General features: G+C 38.9%; 6 protein-coding genes and 1 pseudogene across 7 annotated transcripts; 3 read left to right on the top strand and 4 right to left on the bottom strand.

Moving 5' to 3' along the window:
- Positions 1-120: 120 nt before the first annotated feature.
- NRPB7 (DNA-directed RNA polymerase II) lies at positions 121-3,606 on the bottom strand. The gene is made up of 6 exons (XM_086256951.1): positions 3,223-3,606; positions 1,777-1,942; positions 1,610-1,660; positions 993-1,058; positions 836-904; positions 121-415 (listed from the first exon to the last, which is right to left on the bottom strand). Exons 1-6 carry the CDS (start codon positions 3,336-3,338, stop codon positions 353-355), a joined length of 531 nt encoding a protein of 176 aa, XP_086113077.1. The 5' UTR covers positions 3,339-3,606; the 3' UTR covers positions 121-352.
- Positions 3,607-5,695: 2,089 nt separating this feature from the next.
- STT3B (staurosporin and temperature sensitive 3-like b) lies at positions 5,696-10,346 on the top strand. The gene is given in 7 exon segments (XM_086227720.1): positions 5,696-6,782; positions 7,013-7,549; positions 8,103-8,557; positions 8,798-8,920; positions 9,549-9,608; positions 9,905-10,003; positions 10,005-10,346. Coding segments are annotated over 7 exon segments (2,229 nt in total). The 5' UTR covers positions 5,696-5,855; the 3' UTR covers positions 10,033-10,346.
- Positions 10,347-11,097: 751 nt separating this feature from the next.
- Positions 11,098-11,878, top strand: INH3 (inhibitor-3). Its single transcript, XM_086256236.1, has one exon. The coding sequence runs from the start codon at positions 11,234-11,236 to the stop codon at positions 11,579-11,581; it is 348 nt and encodes a 115-aa protein (XP_086112362.1). The 5' UTR covers positions 11,098-11,233; the 3' UTR covers positions 11,582-11,878.
- A 334-nt stretch (positions 11,879-12,212) lies between these two features.
- On the bottom strand, positions 12,213-14,816 carry LOC147275458 (uncharacterized). Its single transcript, XM_086256235.1, has 3 exons — positions 14,150-14,816; positions 13,945-14,060; positions 12,213-13,486 (listed from the first exon to the last, which is right to left on the bottom strand). Exons 1-3 carry the CDS (start codon positions 14,267-14,269, stop codon positions 12,679-12,681), a joined length of 1,044 nt encoding a protein of 347 aa, XP_086112361.1. The 5' UTR covers positions 14,270-14,816; the 3' UTR covers positions 12,213-12,678.
- Positions 14,817-15,590: 774 nt separating this feature from the next.
- Positions 15,591-18,894, bottom strand: LOC147275457 (RING/U-box superfamily protein). Its single transcript, XM_086256234.1, has 2 exons — positions 17,561-18,894; positions 15,591-15,963 (listed from the first exon to the last, which is right to left on the bottom strand). The coding sequence occupies exon 1, from the start codon at positions 18,728-18,730 to the stop codon at positions 17,570-17,572; it is 1,161 nt and encodes a 386-aa protein (XP_086112360.1). The 5' UTR covers positions 18,731-18,894; the 3' UTR covers positions 15,591-15,963; positions 17,561-17,569.
- Positions 18,895-20,408: 1,514 nt separating this feature from the next.
- On the bottom strand, positions 20,409-22,570 carry LOC147275456 (pentatricopeptide repeat-containing protein At4g33170 pseudogene; annotated as a pseudogene). The gene is made up of 2 exons (XR_015119654.1): positions 22,544-22,570; positions 20,409-21,983 (listed from the first exon to the last, which is right to left on the bottom strand). The product of XR_015119654.1 is annotated as a pentatricopeptide repeat-containing protein At4g33170 pseudogene (transcript).
- Positions 22,571-22,770: 200 nt separating this feature from the next.
- Positions 22,771-23,651, top strand: LOC147275455 (uncharacterized). Its single transcript, XM_086228126.1, has 2 exons — positions 22,771-22,978; positions 23,050-23,651. Exons 1-2 carry the CDS (start codon positions 22,882-22,884, stop codon positions 23,556-23,558), a joined length of 606 nt encoding a protein of 201 aa, XP_086084252.1. The 5' UTR covers positions 22,771-22,881; the 3' UTR covers positions 23,559-23,651.
- Positions 23,652-23,723: the final 72 nt, after the last annotated feature.

Below are 23,723 nucleotides of genomic sequence, written 5' to 3'. Positions count from 1 at the left end.
ATCGCTTCAGTTTCAGAAAATTAAAATATAATCCACAAAAAAGGTGGAATTTTGAATTGGATGTGTTTTTATATAATATAGTGTCAATAGGCATATATAAATAGCATGTAAAATATGAGATGAAAAAGAGAAAATATTAGGAGCTTGTGAATAAAGAAAAAGCAAAATCTACAAAAGCGAAAGGATAATATTATTATACACTTTTTATGTGCTAGAAGCCTAGAAGCTAGAACTACAACCCGTTTAAAAGTTGAAACAAACAATCCATGCTACTCAGCTACGCAACAGAAGTATTAAAAACGCCACAAGGCAAAATGGTAAAACGCATATGCATCAGAAAATGCCAACTTCATTAAGCAGTCGCAGGATCGTTTATCACACCCAAGAAGTCATCTTTTATGGTACCAATGCAAAACTGCAAAACAGAGGTGAAAATTGGTAACAGTGACAAAACAAAACGAAGCTAACTTGCTTTAATGATGAAACTATAGTATTTTCCTAGCCTATTGCATAAACATGCCAGAATCAATAGGCGAAATTCATACTTGAGACCACACCCACCATCTTACATGCCAGCCAAGGTCCAACCAAAGGCATGACAAGGTCCCCTCAACCATATATATATATAACAGATTTCAGGTTTTGCTGAATATATTAAATAGATATCACATTGGGAAGTGCTTTGGGAGCCCAAGCTGCCAAGATGTAAAAAGAAGGCTTCAAGCCATGTGGTTCTAAGAGTGTCAATTGACCATGGCAGCTAACTAGGATCAAACAAGGAAGAAATTCATGGCAATGACATTAAAACAAAGGGAGATTAAACCCAGGATCATACAATTTCTGTAGCATCTACTCGAGTCCCAATTATCTTCAACCTCACTTCGCTATCTTTCTGAATCTTAACCTACAAAATAACAAGAGATCAATTTAACCATATAAAGCCAGAAACCAAACAGCTGCTTTTTAGAGAATCAGTTGAAACTGAGACATACTGATCCATCTGATGTTGTATAATTTGGCATATCTCCAGACTGGAACTCCATATCATCCGGTATTAACTAGAACACAAGATGAGAGCGTTAACTTATGCTACATATGAAAAATATAATCATTATGATATTTGAACCTATCCCTCAGAAGGAAAAAGAAAGAATAGCCTTTCAACTCTAAAACCAACAATCTATATGGTAGAACTACTACTTATATACAATACTTTATATATATGACAACTACTTATATACAATTAGGATATGGCATTGTCTGTGTTAGCAAAAAGGACACAACATTGACTGTGTTAGAGAAAAAAAAATACAACATTGACTAACCTTACAGCATTTAATTCCTTAGGCTGGCATTTTATTAATTTTATTATTAAAATACAGTACAACTTGTTATTTTAAAGGAGGGGGGAGAGGGGGGGGGGGGGGGGGGTAGAAGGAAAAGGAAAAAAAACAGCATAGCAAAAATGCAACCCACCTTAGACCTTGCAAACGCTATAACAATGTACAAGCAAAAGTTTTAAAGAAACCAAGATTTTCTAACAAGATATGGAAAAAAACTTATCACTGCTCAGACTGACAGAATAATCAAAGGGGGAACATATACTTACATGGTTTGAAACGAAGATTTGAACAGGACCAGCCTCAGCAAAAAATCCCATCTGTATGAATTCCAGATGCAATTACATATTTTGTGTAGTTAGTATACAGAATACAAATTTTTGCAAATTAATGATATTGATCACATCACCTTGATAGGCAAAGGACGAAAGCATACCTTGTTCACCATAGTAACAACAGCTTCTAAGATCTCTCCTTTGAATGGTCTGAAAACAACACACTGGTACTTGACAGGAAATGTGACAAACCCTGTCCCATCACGAATCAGCCCTTTCCCGATGTTTTCTATGCCCGTTATTGCAACGACAAACCCATGTTGACCACTGCCCAAAATAAAAATGTACCAATTGTTTGATGCATCCAACTCGTAATAAAAACAGTAAAGAGCTCTTTACCATGTGTTTGGTTTTCAAAGACACACTAAAGCTGCTTTTTGGTGCAGAATTGGGTTGTATTTGGAACTGAGTACTTGAATGTTAAACTTCAGTAGGGAGAATTTGGTTGTTGAGAAATTCAATTATAAATTGACTAGAATGGACTTTAACTAGTATTTAGAAGGAGGCATATCAATGTAATACATGCAGTATTGGAACTTATATTTACCAGCGTTTCAGCTTTTGAAAAAGACCAAACTCAACAGAAAAAAACATAAAGCCCAGGGAACTCCATTAAAGTAGAGATGTTTAGGCTTTGGTTTATTTGGAAATGGAGATGTTGTTGTGTTTTTAGGAAAGATTTTATTCCCCCTCATATGCCTCAGCAGGTTATCTCATTGTTTGCTAAGGAATGGTTTGTTGCTAATCAGGTGGACTCCACTCGTACTAATTGGCATGTGGTTCAGTTAGCTTGGACTTCTCCCTTGGGTTGGGTTAAGGTTAACTCTGATGGAAGCTGCAGGGGTGGGTGTGGTCAAATCGCTGCTGGAGGTTTGATTAGAGATGATAAGGGTGTTTGGTTGAAGGGTTTTTCTTTAAACCTTGGCTATGGAAATATCTTAGAAGCAGAGTTGTGGGGTATCCTGAAGGGTCTTTGCTTTGCTTGGGATTCTGGCTTCAGAAGAGTACAGGTTGAGTGTGACTCTGCTTCTGCTGTTAGCTTGATTTTGATTCGGCTGGATTATAATCATCCTCTCTTTCATTTGGTTATGGATTGTAAGCGGCTTATTAGTAAGAATTGGGAGTGCACTTTGGTCCATGTTTATCGAGGGCAGAACAAGGCTGGATTCTCCTCCCTCCCCTCTTATGGGCATTCTTGCTGATGACAGGGCTCATGTAGCCTCTGCTAGAGAAATTCTTCTGTAGTTTTTCTTGTTCTTGGGTGTTAGCCCTCCATTGTACCAAAAAACAGACCAAACTCAACAACAATCAGTTCTAATTTCTAATGCATTTAACCTTACAACGTCTACATAACGGTAGACGAGGTTCAATTTTGTTTCCGACGTTTTCTACACCAAACAGAATGAACGAAATAGCCATGTAGAGAATTAAAGAAGCAAAAAGAGATGCAAGATGAAGTTTCCTCGAATTAATTTTCCCGGCGATTGCCATGGAACAAAATAGAGCAAAAGAAAATCGAAAGGTTAATATATAAGAAGAAGAGGAACCTGCAAGTGCCTTCAACATCTTTCATGAGCTTGGCTACAAGATTTTCACGGAGATTGCGGCCAAAATGGCGCGGATGAAGCTGCATGTTCCTCTCCAACACTATATGGAAGAACATCTTCTTCTTCCTCTTCTACTTCTTGGGTGAGAGAGGCAGTGATAAATTGGATGTTAAGTTGGAACTTGGAGTTGGAAGTGGGAGATAGAGAGAGAGATTATGGTGAGCTAGGGTACGGATAGACCCGTAGCAACCACGGCAACTCCAGAGTTGGGGCTTTCAGTGAGAATTTCGAGAATCGGAGCGAGATTGAAACTGAGAGACCCAACCTCCGGCACGATTGGATTTGCGAGGGCCTTTGTTTTAGGTTATGCTTTCATAATTTCATACCGACAAAAGTCGTAATTAAATGTGAAACCATGTCTTTTTTTTATATACAAAAACATGTTTTTGTTTTGGGCCGCTGAAAATATGTTTGAGCAAATTACAACTCACACTTTTAGGGTGATTCACACTTCAGGATAATTTACAACTTACACCCTCTTTTTTAAATTTGTTCAATTTAGTATTTAAAGTTTTAATTTTGATACAATTTGACACTATCATTAGTAAGTCAAACCTTTAAATACTAACATGTTACATGTGGGGCCCACAATTTAGCTAACCACAAATGTAAATATTGTACACATTAGTTACATACTTACATACCATAAGTTCCAAATTAACTGACTTTGGGATCTTTCAATTGAAACCCACCAGCAAGTTGCCTAAATCTCATAGGCCATAAAGAGATATTGGTCAACCTTACAGATTGGCCAAAACTTGGCCCCGCATGTGAAAAATCAACATTTAACATCTGATCTGACAATTAGACAAATAGCAGTGCCAAATTATATTAAAATTAAAATCTTGGGTAATAAGTTGGAAAAATTAAAAAGATATGGTGCAAGTTGTGAAATTAAACTCAGGTGTGTAAGTTGTAATTAGTCCTTAATGTTTCACGATCTTGCTTATGTTTCAGCTTCCACATAAGACACAGTGCGTGTTTATGAGTTTGGTTGGTTTTAATTGTGATCATAGTTAAATGTGGTATGTGTGACCCACGAGCAAAATTAAGTATTTTACCTTTATATTTATCATAATTGTCTTATTTATTAAAGTTATTCCAAATTTATTTCAAAATTTTATAGGTTTGCTATCCATTCATAGTGGATGAGGATCCTACTAACCCGAAGGTTTCGAAGCGTGCTTTGTGTAAGTGAACAAGCCAAGACTACCACACCTCATCTACTTCAATCTCGTTCAAATAATCAATCATTTCAAAGTTTTATAGATTATTTACAAGTTCAAGTTGCTCAAATTAATCGAGTTGGGTTCAAATTAATAACGAGTTTTGGGCGTGTTTAAGAATGCTCTTACTTAGTAGGCTTTTGCAGCTTACTATAAACGATTTTGTTATATACACATAAATTTTGTTATTAAAAATTCAATTGCTTCCTACAAATGCATAGAGAATACACCGAAGTGCGCTTCTATAGGAAGGACTAACTTATATCCTCAATTGTTTTATCCTAACATATGTTACATATGATATGTTAGTTTCTCATTTGCTATAAATAAATAATGTCTAGCGTGGGCCCAAAATTGAATAAATAAAAAACTCTCATATTAGTTGGGATTTAAAAAATTGAGGTACAAGGTGGTGCTTCTAACATTATTGTTAATAAAATCATCAAATGCACGATTTTTATTGGCAAAATTTATTCTTATGATTTGAGCTTTTTATAGATGGGAATTTCTATTGATGCACCCAAAGAGAAAGAAAAATAGAGAAAAAAGTAACACAAGAGAGGGAAAGAGACACAAGGGGTGCTAACGACCCCATTGGCCTCGGTGGGGCAATGCTATTCGAGAGGATGAGAGACAAAAGGGATAAAAGGGTTCTAAATGAGGGGAAAGAAAGAATTTTTTCGATGTGATTGTAATATTGTCGCGTAGTATTATTAATTCACATGTTATAATATAAGTGAATAACATTTCTATATTTTTAGACTATAATATTAATAAATATACACTTGTTATAATATAGTGGATTAACATCAAGTGATGATGTTATATTACACCGAATTATTAGTAGAGAAGGAGGTGGGGTGGAGGAATTTTACTTCAAAAGTATTAATAATAATTTTCGAATTAAAATAATAAATTTTAAATGAAAAGGTACTATGAAAATTTTATAAGATTACTTAAATATAAAAATTAGATTAAGCCATCTTAATTGAAAATAACATATGGGGATGAGGAAGAGGATGAGAAAACTGCGAAGGGGGAGGCTATTCAGACCACCCTATTGTGCTGAGTTGACCACCCCCCTAAAAATTTTTGCCCATTTTTGCCCATTTTGCCCCTCTAGGATTGTTGGTGAGAGCCCTGTTTGACATTTGGGAGCTTCTTCTCTTTCTCATGAGTAGTCATGACTCAAACTCATTCTAATTCGCAGCAGATCCCCTTCACTGTCTAGTCACTAGTGTGCAGTGTGAACAACGCCAGTCTCTCATTTTTCCTCAATGCAAATTCCCAATACATCCTAAGCCTCCAAACCCCCAAATCCCAAACTCAATTTCCTTTCTCCCAAACATGGTCGGAAAACCCGAGCCCCTCAACGGCACAAGCACTCCAAAAACCACCCCATCACCAACCATGTCAACTCTAAAAGCAGATCTCCTCAACATCCTCTCATTCAAAACCCTAAAACTCAAAACCAAGCAGCAGGAGCTCCTGATCCGAGTCACAATCCTCTGCTTAGTCTACGTCTTGGCCTTCATTACTCGCCTCTTCAGTGTGCTTCGCTATGAGTCCATGATCCACGAGTTCGACCCCTATTTCAATTACCGTACAACCCTCTTCCTGACCGAGAACGGCTTCTACGACTTCTGGAACTGGTTTGACTCCGAGAGCTGGTACCCTTTGGGTCGGATCATTGGCGGGACCCTTTACCCGGGTCTCATGGTCACCGCCGCCGTCATATACTGGGCTCTTCGATTCCTCCGCTTCGCCGTTCACATTCGCGAGGTCTGCGTTTTAACAGCGCCGTTTTTTGCGTCGAACACCACCATCGTCGCATATTTCTTCGGCAAAGAGATTTGGGACTCCGGCGCGGGGCTGGTTGCGGCGGCATTGATCGCCATTTGCCCAGGATATATCTCGAGATCGGTGGCGGGGTCGTATGACAACGAGGGTGTGGCCATTTTCGCCTTGTTGTTGACTTTTTACCTGTTCGTAAAGGCCGTGAACACAGGGTCGCTCGCTTGGGCCTTGGCCTCGGCTTTCGGGTATTTCTACATGGTTTCTGCTTGGGGAGGTTATGTCTTTATAATCAACTTGATTCCGCTTTACGTTTTGGTGCTTTTGATCACGGGACGCTATTCCATGAGGTTGTATGTGGCCTATAATAGCATGTATGTTTTGGGAATGTTGCTCGCTATGCAAATTCGTTTTGTGGGGTTTCAGCACGTGCAGTCTGGGGAGCATATGGCTGCCATGGGCGTCTTCTTCTTGATGCAGGTTTGCTTTTCTATGCATAGTCAATCTACTCTAATTATAATCTTCTTCTATCTACTTGTGCTTGAAGTGTGTTGCTTTCACCATATATGTATATGTATGACATACCAATTTATACCTATTATAAGATAGAAATGCAACTGCGTTGGCCATTTTAGAGAATGTTAAAGTATAAAGTTCAATTTATCGATTTATTTATGGTAGTAAATTGAACATTTGTTATTGGGTGGTAGGTATTCTACTTCTTAGATTGGGTTAAGCACCTGCTAAGTGACACAAAGATGTTTCAAGCCTTTCTAAGGATCACTGTGACCTGCGCAGTAGGTGTTGGTGCTGTTGCGTTGGGAGTCGGCACTGCATCTGGGTATATCTCTCCATGGACGGGCCGGTTTTATTCTTTGCTAGATCCAACATATGCAAAGGATCACATTCCAATTATTGCATCTGTCTCTGAGCATCAGCCAACAGCTTGGTCATCTTTTATGTTTGATTTCCATATCTTACTCTTCCTTTTCCCTGCCGGTCTCTACTTTTGCTTCAAGCGGTTGTCAGATGCCACAATATTTATAGTTATGTATGGTCTTACAAGCATGTATTTCGCCGGTGTCATGGTTCGGTTAATTCTTGTTGCCACACCTGCAGTTTGTCTTATTAGTGCCATTGCTGTCTCTGCGACCATAAAGAATTTGACACAGTTGGTAAGGGCAAAGGACAAGGTTTCCCAGACTGGTTCTACCAAAGGAGCCAGTGGCACAAAGGGTTCTTCTAAGGTGAGATCCTGATGTTTATACATATATGCAGATGTGGGAAATCCATGCTCGCCAACCATTGGATCAAAATCCAATAGCTGATATTCAAATCTCAAAAAAGTACTTTTCTTTTTTGAATAAATATCTGCTGTTGTATTTTGTTCTTTGACCAACTATCTGCTGTTGTATTTTGATGCCTTGGTTGGTGAGTATGGATATTCAGGCTTGTTGGTGAGTTGGAGGTCATGACTGTATATGTGTGTGTGTGTGTGTGTGTATAATTATGTGTATGTATATGTTTCTAGTACTGAGTTTTTTAATCCCTTTTTAGCATCAATTGTTAGAACTTAGTAGCTCGCTATATACAACATAGTAAGAAACAGAGTATAATATGTATTTGAATTATATTTAAATTCATCAAATGCGTAGAGGTGGCATAGGCAACCATCCATTGGGCATCAGTTTGTTGCCTGCCAACATTGTGTGGTGATTTTCTTTTGATTTATTTTGTTTGTATATATTGTGGAACAAGTTACTTTACTAAAGCTATATAACAAGTACTCTTGCTCAACAGGGTTCAATTGATCAATCTCAGCCTTTTCAAAGAAATGGCGCTATTGCCCTACTTTTTGGTGCATTTTTCTTGCTCAGTAAGTATGCAACCCACTGTACCTGGGTCACGTCGGAGGCATACTCATCTCCTTCAATTGTTTTGGCTGCAAGGGGTGCCCATGGGAACAGGGTCATTTTTGATGATTACCGTGAGGCATACTTTTGGCTTCGTCAGAATACTCCTCAGGATGCCAAAGTGATGTCATGGTGGGATTATGGGTACCAAATCACTGCAATGGGAAACAGAACTGTTATAGTGGACAATAACACCTGGAACAACACACACATTGCTACAGTTGGGCGTGCAATGTCATCTTATGAAGATGAGGCATATGAGATAATGAGATCACTTGACGTGGATTATGTTTTAGTTGTATTTGGTGGTGTTACTGGTTATTCTTCTGATGATATTAACAAGTAAGTTCATATGAGTTTCATTTAAAGTTTTGAAAGATCTCTTGTTATTTGATAATAGTTCTATAGGCACTTGACAGTTGTGTTGATGTGATCATTGCAATAATGCTTGTGTTTATGTTATCCCTATCAATATTTCTGATTCATCTTCAGGACCCTTTTGTTTAATTCAGTTGAAATTATTACTCTTGTGTGTTGTTATTCTTCTTTCACTGTATATTAATACAAATTTCTTCATGCTAGATTTCTGTGGATGGTGAGAATTGGGGGTGGAGTATTTCCTGTAATTAAGGAACCTGATTACCTTGTTAATGGTGAATATCGTGTTGACAAAGGAGCAGCTCCCAAGATGTTGAACTGTCTCATGTAAGTTTCATAACACAGCTAAGATGTGTAAACTTATGTTAGTGTGTGCATGTAAAAGTTTCTTACCATAGCTAATATTTCATTTTCCTCCTAGTGGAACCACTTTTCAACATGATAAAAAGAAAAACACAAGTGTCCACAGCAGTTCTGTAAACCAGAACAGTTTGCATGTATTTTTGGGGGAAAATGAAAAGAGATAATATAAATAAACGAGGCAAGGTGGCAAACCTATGTATTTCACGCCAAAGCGAATGGGGTTATGATTCTCTCTTTATGAATAAATTCTGTCAGACTTTAGTAATAACGTAACCATATCTTGCTTGGTTAACTAAAGTAACACCTTACTCTTGCTGGAAATTTGTCAAATAGAGGACAGGGTTGATGATGTTTTGGGGCTTAATGATTGATGTAAGTGGACTAATAATCAAAATTAAGTTGAGTTTCGTTTCTGCTGGAATTACCGGTTTTAATGTGGGAGGTGCTGGGTGCTGTCTCATTTAAAATTAGTCTTAGATAGTTTGATGAAGTCTTTGTCTGGGAAATTATTATATAGAGTGTGTTTCATCCATACTTCCTATGATGTCAAGTTCTGTAAAAGGAATGATACATGTTTCAATTTTGTGATTAGGTACAAGCTGTCTTACTATCGATTTGGAGAGCTGACGACAGAATATGGAAAACCACCCGGGTAAGTTTCGTGTGTCTTGGTAACTATAGATGTGCATGTGCTTTGGGCACATGTGGTTTGTACATAAATACTTCTTTGCCGATGCATGTGCTTGTATGTGTTGGCAGGGTAGTAGGTTTTGTAAAATTGTCTCAATATTGTACGACTTTATTCTCTGGTCAAAGATTTGAGCACCCTATGTTATGATTTCTGTTTTTTTTTTTTTTTTTAAATTATTTCTCATTTGTTTGTTCCATTTGGTGTTATGCACTTGTGCTGGCTTGATGTCTAAAAGTTCTCTTTGGGGGTTGTGACAGGTATGATCGTGCACGGGGGGTTGAAATTGGAAATAAAGATATCAAACTTGAATACTTGGAAGAGGCATTCACAACGTCAAATTGGATTGTTCGCATTTACAGTCAAACCACCTAATAATAGGTGGTAAGTCTGGCTCTCGTGCTTGCTGCTGCAAGAAGGATAGTAATGGACATGGTAGATGAGAGTGTGAGAGCTTGGCGTCTTCAAATATAGTTTTAGAGATAGTAAAGCGTATTTTTCTTTAGATTCGTTTGTAGCACGCAAGGCTCTTACTGATCTGATCTGGAACCTCTTGGATTGGATGGCCATCTTTTTGCCTCAGTGAATTTACAACGGTTTTGTTCATTGTATCGTTGAGACATAGATAAGATTCACAATGTAACATTTTGAGCAATTTAAATTTCATCATATCCCAATGATAAGTTTAATGCTTTATCATTATTAGCTTATCACTACTTTACTGCCGCAAGATGAATAAATTTCGAAAACAAATATGTAGAATGAAGGAACCAAAGAACACTGTTACCGAGTTTCCTTCATTCTATGTCTGGGTCCTACCAAGTTCTTATTAGTAGATGATTCTTATGAAAAAGGGACTCAATGGAGCAAAATTGTAAGAACTTCTCTCGTTTACTTTAGTCATTTTTTTAAAATATATTCATCTCATTCTTTCTTGGGCTAATTACAAATAAATTAATAAAAAATTTTAGGATTACATTTTAATCAATGCACAGAAGAGGCAACACAATAAACTGTGTAACCCCCATTGTGTTCGATGACGATGACAGCTCTTCTTTATTTTTGATCTCTTTTTAATATGAGTGGATGTTATTAATACCCTACTAATATAAATATATCGTCTAACAATATCCTTATACGCTAGATTAGTTATACTACGTGACGGTGTATCGAATACACCTAATAATTTTTCATAGGGTTATTCATAATACACCGAGCATTGATCTCTCTCCCTTCAAAAAAAAAAAAAAAACAAAAAAAACAAGTTGGTTACCCATAAGCCTACATGAATTGGGCTTAGGGTATAGAGATTTAAGAATTAATATCCGTAAAAAGAAATTACTATTAATTTCATAATTTAAAAATAAAGTTTTTTTTTTTTTTAATTTTTGTTAAAAGGAGGAAGAAAGAAAGGGGAATAGCTCAAGTTGGTGAGCGGTTAGAGGTGGTCAAAAGGTGATTATATGATAAATTGGAAGGCTGATGAGTTAAGAAAATAATAAGATCTGTTAAATCATTGAGGGGGGCGCATCCCAGCCGAGCCAAACGCCAAGCGATTAAGCACTGATTGGATTGAATTGAATTGAAGCATGAGCGGCAGCGGCAGAGCACCACCGACACCGAGCGTGACAACCACCATCACCCTACACAACCCCGACGCAGCCGCATCCGCATCGTCGTCTTCCTCTTCGCAATCGGAAGCTTTGGTTTTGCGGCTGAATCGGAAGAAGAAAGTGACGTGGAAGGAAGGGACGGTGGACAACGAGTTTATGCAGAAGAAGAGCTCCAAGAAGTGCTGCATCTTCCACAAGGAGAAGCCCTTCGACGAAGACGACAGCGATGACGATGCCGATCCCCACCACCACCACCACCACCACCACCTCCACCTCCACCATCACCATCACCCGTCAACTTCGGGCCATCAAAACAACGCCTGATCAATGATCATGCTTTTTCCCTAAATCCAGTGAAGAGGGATTGCTTTGATAATTCTGGATCTGTGATTTTAGTGCCTTGCTGGGAGGAATTAAAGAGATCTGTGATCAACTTTGAGTGCCCTATCTTTTTTTTGGCCTGTTTGAGTGCCCTATCTTTGGGTGTTTGCTTTCTTGTTCTACAAACTAAGCTGCGATAATGCTCATTGGAACATGTCAATGAATTATTCATTGTGATGTTGATGTTGATGTTGTTGCTGGTGTTCAATGAATTTGAATTGAAAATACAGTTTAGTTTCATCCAACAATTTGTTAGATTCATTTTGCAGTTGAACCTGAGAAAGGGTACATACTATAGCAATTCGATTCCTATTTCAGGAAACGACCTAAACCAATTCGCCAAGGCTACACATATGACAACATCAATTTGCAGGGATCCAGTTTGGTCTGTAATCAACAATCAAATCATTCATACATGCTTAGAAGCCATTGTAATCCATAGGTCTTTCATCTCCTTGGTATCACCACAATCGGAAAAGCCACTAACCCAAGACTGTTTTGCCCAAAGAAAAAATCAATCTACATATATTGCCAATAAGCAAGCGATGATGATACAATTCTACTGTAATACACAGGATGCAATTTTGACACCTTTACTTAACCCAATTATGTAACGAATAAGATGATACAATTGTTTTGTACTACTGTAATGCACAGCATGTAATGAATAAGATGACCAACTACATTTGAACTCCCTCTCCAACTGGGGATTGCTATTCTCCATACAAAGGAATACATTACAAGGCAAAAAACAATAAGTATCCGCCACATACCTTCTCCCTTACAGCTTTTCTCAAGCTGCTGCTTCTGACTTGAAATGTTATTAACATATTGCATCACCCAAAACATGGAAACATATCTTATTACTGTATTGTCCTTCTATACTTTTCCTTTCTCAGGTATTTTTCTCCCGTTTGAATTACACTGCAGCTATATCATGTACGACTTTGGCGAAATGTGTAGCTGAGAAATTTCAGCTCTCATTGGATGGATCATAGTAAAGAAACAAATCAATTATATTAAAGTGCAAATGAATTTCTCTAATCGAGGGCAGCTTTCCAGCGGCCAGTTATTGGCTTTGGTAAGCCATCAAAGATTGGTCTGGTGATAGTTGCAGTTGAGAGAGCTTGCAAATCTTGTGTCAAGGTCCACCTTGAAGTTGGCCAAACTGATGCTGTGTTAGTATTGTCCTGGTCTCTTAAGCTTGATGTGCTTGATGATTTACGAACAACAACAGACATTTCATCGGTCATGATAGAATCCCCCAATCCAACTGGAATAGAGTTCAACCATCCTGACTCTGAATCAGATTGCAGTACTGCTCGGCTTGCTGATTTCTGCCTCATGGCTAAAGAACCCTTTCCTGTTGAAGCAGAGAATCCACTGCTCCCACCACTGATTTCCCCTTTTGACATCCTTTCTGGTGTGCCAGTTCCATTATCAACTTCAGCTTTCTGACGCCTTCGGACCGATTTCTCATCAGATTTATCGCTCTCCCAGTCTCCAGGTTCTGCAATGTGCATATAATCAGCCATTGGACCATTCTCCGCCCAGAGACCAATTGAAAGATGTCTAGACTTTTTATGGTGACTTGGAGAGTCAGAAAATGGTGAGGCCTTGGACAGCAGCCCCTCATCAAAGCATTCAGAACTTCCAGTTCGGTAAAGTGCCATCTCCGTGCCTTCAGCTGAACCCCTCAGATTTGGAGATTTTAGACCATAGTATTTTTGTAAAGTGGTCATAGCTGTAGAGGCCTTCTCTTTGGGAGCTTTTAATCCTAGAGATCCAAATGGTTCTAATGTAATAGAGTGGCCTAGACATGGGTTTGAGTTTTCATTGTTGTTTTCTCTGCAATATCATACACAAATATTATAAGCTTTCTGTAAATCCCTAATACATAGAATAAGATGCACTTCAACTGTTCAACATCCATCCAGCTATCAAAAACTATGGCATCCTAAAAGTGCAAATTGTTAAAGAAGACATGCTTGAACCTTTTACAAACAATAGTCTGAGGTAGAATCCTAACCTCAATGTTTGAGGAACAATAGATTTACATTTACATTTACATTGGTATTAGGTATATATAGCCAAAACACTAAGTGGTATGGAAAATAAACAGCAGAAGGACAATTACAATAAATGGTTAGGCTGATGCTGTACAGTACTAGATTATAGTTAAAATGCTCAAGGTGGGTACCATGTGAAAATTTATGATTCACAAAAATTATAGATTTCTAGAAATTGAGGTTGATAGAAATGTGGTGATAGAGTGAAAGAATTGAGAAGATGTTGCTGAAACATACGGTGGAGGAGTAGATGATGATGGTGGATGTCTTCCTGGCAAAGGTATTTTCAATGTCTTCAAAGCAAACATTTGAAGATCTGTGGCAAACCCATTCATCCTTTTAATGTCGGCCACCTGTTGAATTGCAAAGTTAATATTAGCATGCCCATCCCATCCATTACAGTTTACAACAAACAGCAACAACAACAATATGGAATACAAACCTCAACGCCGTATTTGATGGCAACGCCGGCGAGTGTGTCCATCTTGGAGACTTGGTGCTCTATGTAATTCTTGCCTCCATTATTGCAATTACCCACCGACAATGTATTTGAGGGAGACATTTTGCCTCTTCGTCTCTTCTCTTCTCCGATCTCACTCCCTACTTTGTAATTCTACCTCCACTGTCAGCTATCCACGATCGCCAATCTTTTCTTTCTTTCTTCAAAATTTACAACACGCACAGACACAAACACAAACAAAAACAGATCGGTACAGAAATTAAAATATTAAACTAAAAAGAAAAAAAAACCAAGTCCACACAAAAGTCAAACGCTGCTTATGCTGGAGAAGAAGCATTTCTATTATATTTATTTTTAACAAACAAAACAAGGAAGCTAGCAAAGCTTAAAGAACACAACACCAACGTGCGCTGCTAATTTATGCGTATAAGAAAAATAAATAAATGATAATAATAATATTATTATTATTATATTCCCCCAACGCGGAATGATACAGGTGATGAGTACTTGGGTGCTGTGGACGGGCCACAAAGAAAGAGACCAAGAGAAAGAGAGTGACGAGATACCGACTACCGACACATCTCAGCCTGCTTACCAATTTGATTTAACAATACAGTCACGCAAACCAACGACTCTCAGTGCTCGGGGCCCCACCTATGTTTCTTTCATTCTTTTTACACTTACTTTATTTCCTCAACATAAAATGTGGCCATTTTAGGGAGTTGATATTTCCCCAAATTTTTCTATTTGAGACATTGCAAGGATTTAGCCATTTAGGTTAGAGGGGGTGAGGAAAAAGCCAAACTAGAAAGGGTAGTGCTAAGGAAGAATTGATTGAAGGAGTGATGATAGTTGTGAGGAATCAGGAGTAAATATACATAAATTGATTCTAAAATTAAAATCCAAAAATACCTTTAAATAGTTATTTTTTTCAGTTGATAGTTTAATGTATTCTCTCTCATTTCTTCCTCACATCTCTCCTCTCACACTTGATTTCTCCAAGTTTGTTAAGGCAACTAATTAAAGCCACGAGCCAACAATGGAAGCCGGCATGCAATTCCTATTCCACGTTTTCATCTCAAGAACACACTGGCTATTTAACTCCTAACAAGAAACAATGCACTGTCGCTACTTTCACCAACATCAATCAAAACCAAGTTACAAACACACACCAAACCACATTATTGATATCGCCCATAATAAGTAAAAGCTAATACCAGACCAGTTGGTCATCATCACCGCAAAAGGAATCCATTCGAGTATTTACTACTGCACAGCGATGGCCAAATTCATTTGCTACTCCTGGGATTTGGGATTACAGTGGTTATAACTCCGTGCATGGGAGTGTATATAGCTTAATCACGATACTAGTACAGCATTTCATTTCCACTACATCCAAACCCCATCAGTATCCCCACAAGAATGACTGTAATGCCTCCTTTTCAGGGGCCATCTGAATAACGTGGAGAATGAAAACAAATACATAAAAATATACAGCACCAAATCACTTGAGAGCTCTACCAAAATAAGCAATTGTAGAAAGAAGACCATGTATTACAGACATCCCAAAATTAAGATGGACCCCAAATGAAAAATTGTACATGACACGAACGCTGATAATGCACATAAAATTTGCGTAAAGTGATGAATCTATAAAGAATTCGCGGCAACAAAATAAAGGTGGACATTTTACCTATGATTCTCCAGACACAAAATTTAAAAAGCAACTGTCACTAACTGTTAATGTGTAAGATCTTTGTTCAACAATGGTTGCAGATTCAAACTGCTATCTGCACCTGCCAAAACAAAGAAAATAACCTTTTAATTGGAAGCTTCATAAAGTTATAACATAAGATGGTCATATATTGAAAGCACATAACAGGCAAGCTGCACACACACACATTGCACACCTAAAAAACACATAACAACTTCTTAAAACTAATAAGTAAATGAATCACCCACTGTATGTAAAACAATTATACATGACAAATTACATGAATTATGCACATAAGGCTGCTGCAAATATAGTAAAAGATTCACTTGAAAGACTCCAACCAGAGCTCCTTCCATATTGATTCCTCAAGTTTCAAAACTAAACAAAACAGAACTTTGTTCATGTATGAAATTCATTAGGCTCAAGAAACTTGGTCATTCAGACATGTCCATACAGCGCAATATCAGGGTTAAACAATGAAAGAGAATAAGTAACGCAAGGTACCCGACTTACATAAAGAGCGTCCCAGTCACTAGATATGAGGAAGCAATCAATCCTAGAAAGGGCGGGATTATTGCAAAAGTTGGCACACTTAAGCCTAGCCCTTCCCAGAGAAAGATCAATAAGGGATTGGAAGATAATAAAACCAAGACTGTCATGGAACTGGTGTTTATGCACTGTGTCGATCTCTCGTGGAAAACAAATAGCACTAAAGTCACCTCCTAAAATATCATATTGTCTCACGGGATGCGTGTGATTCCTGTCCATATCACAATTTTCAAGAGATACATATGACACATACCAAGAGTATCAATATTTGTGTATCAACAGATGCAGTGGCAGTTCTGTGTGTTTTCACAGATACATTACAACATGATGCTGTATCATTAGATATGTATCCATAATGCACTTCTGTATGTTTCTAGCTTTCTTCTGCATGTATTATATAGTTTATGTTTACTAGTTTGAAGATGACTAATATATGATTGTGAAGGTTTGTTGGAAGTTTTATATGAATGGAGGTCTACTGGGAGTTGTATATGATGATTCCTTTTTACTACAGAGTCATACAACTTTTACTTGTTGGTATCAGTTGCAAAGTTGCAATGTAGAGGTAACGTATGACTTGAAGAACTATATGGTGGAATGGGTAGGATAGGGTGAAGGGTAGATCCTAGGTCTGATTCCCCTTGTAACAAAAAAGAAAATACCTACATCAAGTTTTCAGCCTCAATTAGCTATGTTATACCATTGTCACTGCATAAATATATATTCTGTTTCATGTTTCTAATTATTTCATTGTTGTTCCTGCTTTTGGATCAACCAATACAACCCCCTCTATATGATTGTTTCTTCCTTTCACCTAACCTTGAAAGCCCCTAATATGCCATTATTTCCACATTGATCAGGTACAGATAACTAGTTTCAAATTCACCACACACAAAATCAAGGGAGGAATTCAAGTATATTTTTCAACAGTAGTGTAGCATCCACATCAAGCGCAAGCACAATTGACTTCTTCTATGCATGAATTATACTTTTAATTTAAGCAATGAGCTAATTGAAGATTGTTTGTCATGTACAAAGTTTAATAAGCAACCAAACAAAACGGGAAGAACATTCAATCTTGTGAGAATAAATAAAAAGAAAAGCATAATTGAAAGTAGCAAGTACAATACCAATTGTCCTTAATCAAGATCTTCTTGTCTAGGCTCTGATCCAGAGTTATGACTTCCCCTATTCCCTGAGTTGGACCCTTCATTGTTTCCACTATTACTAGTCTCGGCTGGCCCACCAAACACCCTGAGGAAGCCAGGCAAGGAGGGCAAGGAGATGGTAAACCGGCGCTCCACTGTTCGCGGCATCTGACTCTGAATGTCCACAGATGGCCCCCCACTGCCACTGCCACTGCCACTGCCACTGCCACTGCCACCACCACCACCACCGCCACCACCACCACCACCACCACCGACAGAATTATTGGCGCCAGCAGCAGCCGCGGATTGACTTGGATTGGCATTGGCCGAGGCCCCACGAATCCTCTGCTCGTAATCGTGATCATCTGTGGGCAACTCGTAGCGACAGACAGGACATGTATTATGCAATTCCAACCAAGGCAGAATACAATCGGGATGGTATATGTGCTTACACGGCATCTGCTTGGCCTCTTCCCCCAACTCGAACGAATCCTTACACACCGCGCACTGAGACGAATCCGACTCCAGCAATTCCTTTGAAAACTTGACAACCGGCAAACCCTCCACCGCTGATTTTGAAGCCGGTGGCGTCCCGTATCGGTTGGGATCGTTCTCGGCGAGCTGCTGGATCAATTGCTCCAGGCCCGGGCCGAAGAAGTAATCGCCGAGATTGAGATTTGTGGGGACACGGAAGCCTGCAGGGTCAGCAGGGTTATCGATGACGAACTGGACATTGGCACCGTTGGCCCTTAGGGTTTGCAAATAGTTCTGGAGGAAGACAAAGGGGTTGAAGGCATCGGGTTCCTGAAAGGGGGAGGAGTGGGTAGGTGCGCCACCACCGAAGAGGGCGGAGAGATCGTCGACGATATTTGCAGGGCCGGGGGCGGCGCCGGAGGAGGAAGTGAAGAGGAGGGGGAAGCCGCTGGAGGCGAAGGGAGGGGCGTCGGAGGGGAAGGAGAAGAAGGGATTGGTGGTAGGGTTAGGGCTAGGGGTTTCCATCTCTTCCAGAAAGCCACCGCTGCAAATAGGGCAAGCGAGATCGGAGGTAGGTGAGGGGGTCAGGGAAACCGTACGGTCGCACTGGTGGCAGAAGTAAAGCTGAGGAGCGATGGGACCACCAGCACTGCCCGAGTTGCCCCCCGAGGACGACATGTCGATTGCTTCAGAGAGGGAGAAAGAAGAATTTTCGCAGAGAAAGTGGGCGATTTAAATGGAGGACGAAACGAGGAAGACTCAAGGAGGGAGGACTTTTTTTTTTTTTTTTTTTCTGAGAGAGAGAGCGTGAGATTGTGGCCCGGGTGGGTGGAAAGTTGAAACGAATGGTGTTTAGGCGTTGGTGAGTGCACGCCGATATACGAGTATGAGGATGACTAGGAGCGGACTCAATGTCCTAATATGAGTCATATGACTCAATCTTTTATTTTCTTTTCAAATTTTTATTGTCTTACATTTGGTATTAAACTATTGAGTTTTCTATTAATCTCATAAACCAATTACACCTCTAGATTGTGATTGTAATTTTATTTATTTTCAGAATTCCCTAGGATTCCCTTTATTACTTTATACTTTCTCAAGCTTAAAATCTAATATAAACCATAAGCTCCAATAAACCTTAAAGTCTAAGGTAGAAACACGCTAAATTATACTAAATTCTACACTTATAAATCCTAATTAATTTTAGAAAAATTAAAAATTAAAATATAACGGTCTACAAGGGTGAAAACTGAATAGAAAAAGATGGAGATTATGTAAAAATTTGACTCCTATTTGGAGGTTTCCAATAAATTAGTAATTGTCATATATAGAATTATAAATTATACTCTTACCCATTAAACAATTTTAATAACAAATTAAGAAATTAATTAAGGATGTTGTGGGAACCACACCATATCTCGCTTCTAACCAATCTAGATTCATTTTACATGCCTCTTTTTATTAATCACATTACAGGTACATTGGTTGTGCCCTTGTGATATGTGGATTTGGATTATGTGTTTGTCTTGTTTTTATTTGTTTTAATCTATACCGCATAATAGCAATTCAATAATTTATGTAACCCATTATCATCCAAAAAATGTTACAAATTCATTTTATTATTTGTTCGCTACTATTACATAATAAATACACGTCTATAATTAAAAACAAAATATAAGCAAGTAAAAAATCCGGACCGTGTGATGCTTCTAAAATATTATGAATAAAATCCTTAAATCTATACATGTAGTTTCATTGCAGTCCTCTCTTTGTAAGCATACTCATTCTTTCTCCACCTCTCGATGTTCCCTCTTTTCTTTATATAACTCTCATGCTCTCTTTTACGGACCAAGATCCTCTGTCTATTTCTCTACCATACTTTTAATATTGGTCATCAACCCTCCTACATCTTCCTCTTTCTTTCTCTCTCTACTCTCTCTTTGATGGTTAAAATTAAAGCATAGTAGAAAAATAGGTAGACACATGGGTAGGGAATCCTGATCCCTCCTTTACTTCTTTAGTCAAGTAACAGTTATCAGTTATCAACATTATACAAATATCATTATTTAACACTGTACAGAGAAGAAATTGCTGACAAAAAATATGCAAGGTAGCAAAGGAAAGGTGCGCCACAGGTATGATAGGTTCAGAATGGAAGGGAGTTGGCTGATTTATAGCAGAATTTAATGAAGTTTTTTTTATTAGGAACTTAATGAAGAATTAGGTGGCATTAAGAATGTACAACTACGATTGTAATGTGTCAAATATGCTACGCTTATAGACCATTAATCTAACATGTAGACCAACATATAATGCCAGCTAGCTAAATAAGTAAATGGCATGTGCCAAATAAATAGACAATTATGGGTCATGAAACCTTCACCAAAGTGAAATAAAAGGGGAAGGAAACTTGATTGAATTGAAGCAAATATTTGATTTTTGAGTGCTAGCTAGCTAGTAGCTACAGGTAGTGTGAGTGAGGCTCCGTTTTTTTCTATTTGGATCCAACTTGATCCAGGCAATTTCTTTACTTCCCTAGACTCCATGAGTTTCCTCAGCATCCCAACGTTGTCCCAATTGCTCAAACCAGCAAAAATGTTTGAGAGTAATACATAGGTGGATGGGTCTCTTCTGTTTATATCCAATGCATGCTCCGCTGCACGCTTTCCAGTTTCTGTATCCCCATGAATCTGACAAGCACCAAGCAAAGTTTGCCAAACCAGCACACCTGCTTTGAATGGCATGCTCAGGATTAATTCCTCCGCTTCCTTTATACGTCCAGCTCGGCCTAGAAGATTTACCATGCATGCATAATGATCTTCTCCAGGGGAGATTCCATGCCTGCAAGTCATGGACCCAAAATACTCCCATCCTTCATCAGTAAACCCTCCTTGGCTACACGCATACAGTACGCAGATGAAGGTGATGTAATTTGGCTCAACACCTTCGAGTCTCATCTTATCAAAAATCTCAAGAGCTTCTCTAGCCTGGCCATTTTGTGCAAACCCCATGATCATTGTGGTCCATGACACCACAGAACGATCCTTCATCGACTGAAAGACACACAATGCACCATCCACGCATCCACATTTTGCATACATGTCTAGCAGAGCATTATCTACACAGACATCAACATCAGTACTACTTTCGAGTTTAATTCTCAAGCCATGAAATTTCTTCCCTTCATCCAAGGAAGCCAAATTGGCACAGGCATTCAGGGCAGTTGCAAGGGTGAACTTGTTTGGCCTCATACCCACTCTCTTCATATGAGCAATAACCTCAAGTGTTTTGCTTGGTTCCCCACATTGTAGGCACCCAGCAGCCATTTGGGTCCATGCGCACACATCTTTTGAAGTCATTTCATGAAAAGCTTTAAAACCATCCATTAACTTGTGATTCTTAATGTACATATCAGCCAAGGAATTCCCCACACACATCTCAGCCCCATGACCACACCTGACAAGCTGTGCGTGGACCTGCACACCCATTTTAAGATCAGTGAGAGCAGCCAACCCAGTGAGAACACTCGAAAATGTGTAGCTGTCGGGCCTCACTCCCTCCCGATTCATTCGACACCAGAATGCCGGAATTTCCAAATAAGAATACTGCAAGTACCCAGCCATTATAGCATTCCAAGACACTATATCTTTATTGGGGCAGTTCTCAAACACTTCCAAAGCCTCTGTTAATTCACCATGTCTTACTAAGACGGTCAAGAATGCATTCATGAGGAAAATATTCCACTCAAATCCAAGGCGAACAATGAGTGCGTAAACTTGGCGAGCTTGAGTCAGATTCCCACACAAGGAGCAGGCCTGGAGCGTGCTAACCAAGGTAAACTCATTGGGCCTCGTGGTGCCATCCCGGTGCATACGACCAAACAAAGCCAGGGCTTCCTTTGGACAGCCACGTTGGACAAAGCCCGTAATGACTGCAGACCACGACACAACATTTTTGTCAGGCATTTCTTCGAACAGTTGGAGAGCATTATTAAGATCCCCGCATTTAGCATACATGTTGAGTATGTGATTTTGAAGAAAAGGAGAAAAGGGGAGAGACCCTTTGATGAGTTTTGCATGAATTGCTCTGCCATGGGGTAAGTTAGAGGTTTGGGCACATGTACGCAACAAGTCACAGTAAGTCTCTTGCACTGTGGCCAAGGAGTGTGTGGATTTTGATACAATAAGCCTAAATGTGCCTCCAAAAGGAGCGGGAGTACCTGGGCGGAGCATCTATATGAAGCATGACACCCGCGGTTGCCAAAATTGCTTACTTTATATAACGTGACTGCTTTACTTTATACAATGCGGTCTATCATTTGTACCGCCTACATATGTAACTTGGTATGTATATCACTAATTGGTAAACCACAATGACATTTCTCATAAGATTAATTGGTGTTTAATTAGGCATATAACATTCCCAACACGCAAGTGCATATCTTGCCTAGAGATTAAGTAAAAGGTACATGACCAAAGAAGACACACATACCCTTGCATTTGCATGAAGAGAGGAGAAGCTGAGCATGTACAACGATGGATGTACTCTGGAGAAAGATTTCCTAAATATTCTTGAAATTAATGAAGAAGAAAGAAACCCAAGGAAATAAAAAAAGAATGATTCTCTCTTACAAGGACCTCCAAAAGAAACCTCTAAACATTACCTTAACTTTGTGCCTTTGTGTTCATTGCCATAAGGTTAGTATAAATAGAGACAGAGGCATGCCTTAAATCTTCATTAGTTTCAACAGCATTTCCTTACATAATATCTCAATTCGATTCGATCTTCTTCTAGAATTAATCTAGATCAAAGAAGCAGAGAAGTATTTCATGGAAAAGGCCGGAGCTGAGCCCCAACGCATTTACGAGGACTTTGAACCCTTCTGCAAATGGCATAGACGCGACGTTGTTGAGGTCCATGTTCAGGGTACGTATACATTCTACTTACAAATATTAATTTGATTTCTGCTGTATTTAATTACTGTTGGATGGATGCAGGTTTCAAAAAGGAAGACCTGAGGGTGCAAACCACTAGTGTGGGGATCCTTACAATCCATGGAGAACGTCCTTTGAATGAGACTACATGGAGCCGCTTCCACAAAGAAATCAAACTTCCAGAGAACTGCGACACAAATGAGGTTCGTGCAAAGCTCGCAGGAGGAATTCTTACAGTAACAATGCCTCAGAAAGTTTCGGTGATTCCCAAGACTGCAGACCCTCATGATAAAAAAGCCGTACCTGCTTCTGCTGATCAAGACAACGAAAAACCAAAACCAACAATCAATCAAACCAACAATCAGGTGACTGCTAAGCTACAACCTCTTAAAGACAAGGACAACATAGCCGCTGATGATCAAAATGCTGGGCAAAGGAGTGTAGTTTCTAGATTCAAAGAGGGAAAAGATGTTGCTCTCAAACTTGCTGTGGTGGTTGCTGTCGTGGTGGCCTTTGGTTTTGGGGCATATTTGAAATACAAGCATGGACAGCCATATTGTTTGGAAAACTGATCCATCTTCTAATTGTTGTTACACTTACATTTACTTGTCTCCATAAAGCTACCCACCTTTCAATAAAGATAAACCTGTCCTCTCTTCATAAAAACAAATAATAAACATGTCCTTTGAATTTTAGATTGTTGGTGTACAAAAATTGTATATTGAACTAAAATTCCT

This window comes from Dryas octopetala, chromosome 9 (genome assembly GCF_963921425.1).
Source record: "Dryas octopetala chromosome 9, drDryOcto1.1, whole genome shotgun sequence".
NCBI classification, from domain to species: Eukaryota; Viridiplantae; Streptophyta; class Magnoliopsida; order Rosales; family Rosaceae; genus Dryas; species Dryas octopetala.
The sequence above is the reverse complement of the archived record's forward strand: the minus strand, read 5'-3'. Positions and strand labels throughout refer to the sequence as shown.

What these genes read in the sequence shown, in the direction of transcription:
- NRPB7 (XM_086256951.1), bottom strand. Translation starts at nt 3,338, where the DNA reads ATGTTCTTCCATATAGTGTTGGAGAGGAACATGCAGCTTCATCCGCGC. An exon ending in TTGTTACTATGGTGAACAAG is followed by an intron (nt 1,661 to 1,776) that starts GTATGCTTTCGT and finishes GAATTCATACAG; the next exon opens with ATGGGATTTTTTGCTGAGGC. An exon ending in ATACAACATCAGATGGATCA is followed by an intron (nt 905 to 992) that starts GTATGTCTCAGT and finishes GTTATTTTGTAG; the next exon opens with GTTAAGATTCAGAAAGATAG.
- INH3 (XM_086256236.1), top strand. Translation starts at nt 11,234, where the DNA reads ATGAGCGGCAGCGGCAGAGCACCACCGACACCGAGCGTGACAACCACC.
- LOC147275458 (XM_086256235.1), bottom strand. Translation starts at nt 14,269, where the DNA reads ATGTCTCCCTCAAATACATTGTCGGTGGGTAATTGCAATAATGGAGGC. An exon ending in CCATCAAATACGGCGTTGAG is followed by an intron (nt 14,061 to 14,149) that starts GTTTGTATTCCA and finishes GCAATTCAACAG; the next exon opens with GTGGCCGACATTAAAAGGAT. An exon ending in TCATCATCTACTCCTCCACC is followed by an intron (nt 13,487 to 13,944) that starts GTATGTTTCAGC and finishes ATGATATTGCAG; the next exon opens with AGAAAACAACAATGAAAACT.
- LOC147275457 (XM_086256234.1), bottom strand. Translation starts at nt 18,730, where the DNA reads ATGTCGTCCTCGGGGGGCAACTCGGGCAGTGCTGGTGGTCCCATCGCT.
- LOC147275455 (XM_086228126.1), top strand. Translation starts at nt 22,882, where the DNA reads ATGGAAAAGGCCGGAGCTGAGCCCCAACGCATTTACGAGGACTTTGAA. An exon ending in TGTTGAGGTCCATGTTCAGG is followed by an intron (nt 22,979 to 23,049) that starts GTACGTATACAT and finishes GGATGGATGCAG; the next exon opens with GTTTCAAAAAGGAAGACCTG.